Source organism: Cryptosporidium hominis (genome assembly GCF_000006425.1).
Source record: "Cryptosporidium hominis TU502 chromosome 6 CHRO016053, whole genome shotgun sequence".
NCBI classification, from domain to species: Eukaryota; Apicomplexa; class Conoidasida; order Eucoccidiorida; family Cryptosporidiidae; genus Cryptosporidium; species Cryptosporidium hominis.
Genome location: NW_666571.1, coordinates 1 through 1509, shown reverse-complemented (window position 1 = coordinate 1509; position 1509 = coordinate 1). Strand labels below are relative to the sequence as shown.

Sequence of the window (1509 nt, the reverse complement as noted above, 5' to 3'; positions counted from 1 at the left end):
AAGTTTCGTTCGCGGTTGAGAGTTATGCTCGCGCAAAAAAGAAGGGTGTCGAAAACTAGGGAGGGAGTAGGTGGGAGCCACAATTACGGAAGAGGAGGGATTTTGTAGGTGAAGAAGCTGCAGAAGGGGGTTATGGAGTGGAAAGGGAGCGAATGACAGAATTACAGGGAATTTATTAAGGACTATAATCCCGAGTATAATCCATATTAATAAGTATAGTAAAGTGATAGGCCAAGAATATCTTTTGTCGTGGAGTTCTGTAAAAAGTCAAAAAGGAAAATCAAATACAAATTATTAATTTGTATAGAATATGTGTTCGAAACATATTGAGAAAATATCCTTTGGTTTTACAACCATTAATCCAATTTTTAAATATATTTATTGAGTTCTTTACGCTGGTTTTACAATCAAATAATAGTATGGAAATACAACCGAATAATCAAGATAATAATAATAATAATAATAATACCGATAAATTTGAATTTCCAGATTTACCTTTTGTTATCATGGAAGAGATTTACACTTACATAAACCAAAATAATGTCAATCAAACACAAAAAGATAATATCTTTGTTTTAACTCAGAAAATATATGATATTATGACAGAATATATTGTAGGAGAAGAGGAAGAAAGAAATCCAATCATTAGTATGGTTATTTCAGAAAATAATTTATTAACAATAATTAATTCATTATTTGAAATATTCAAGTTATTCTTAACAACATATTTTCATAATAGAAAAAATAAAAATATACTTGCAAGTCCTGATAATGTAAAACTTATTTCTCTATATGAAAAGATTATTTTTATCAAGCCTATATTCTATTCAAGATTAACAAAAACTTTGATTATTTATCAATATCCATCACAATTATTATCATTATCTGGATATCAATGCTATTTACTTAAGAAAATTATTTCTTCATCATCTCTTTCAACTATCATTTATATTTTATATTTATGGGATGAACTTAATATAGAAAAAGAATCTAAAAAGAAAATTAAACAAACAAATTTAATGGATTTCATTAATTCTTTATTTAAATTTGGTAATACTTCAAAAGAAGAAATTATATCTGAATTTAATAATTGTATTATACCAAATATCAATAATGAAATTAAATGTATTGAAACTATTTATTTAAGTTCAATAATATTACTTTATACTCAACTTAAAGGTGAAAATCATCATGAAATGCTTAATATAAGAATTTTAGGTGAACTCTTTCTTTTAAATTATACAATTACAAATATGAATATTAATAATTCAAAAAAAATGAATGAAATTTCATTAATATCTTCAATTGATTCAAACAATATAGAAAAATTGATGCCTTATTTGGAAGAATTATATAAAAGATTTAAAACTATGCTTTTTGAAAAGAACAATAATGGGAATGAATCAATTTCTTATTTGCAATCAAATTTAAGTATCTTAATTCTAGTTCTTGGACAAGCAAGCTATTCTACTAGTAGTATTGCTAAGAGAGCTATATACCCTATATGGT

At 25.0% G+C, this 1509-nt stretch overlaps 1 protein-coding gene across 1 annotated transcript; it reads left to right on the top strand.

Annotated features, from left to right (window-relative positions):
- Nucleotides 1-419: 419 nt before the first annotated feature.
- Chro.60095 (hypothetical protein) lies at nucleotides 420-1509 on the top strand (the record flags this gene model as incomplete). The annotated part of the gene is made up of 1 exon (XM_659925.1): nucleotides 420-1509. A coding segment is annotated over one exon (1090 nt), but the record flags the coding sequence as incomplete, so codon positions are not given.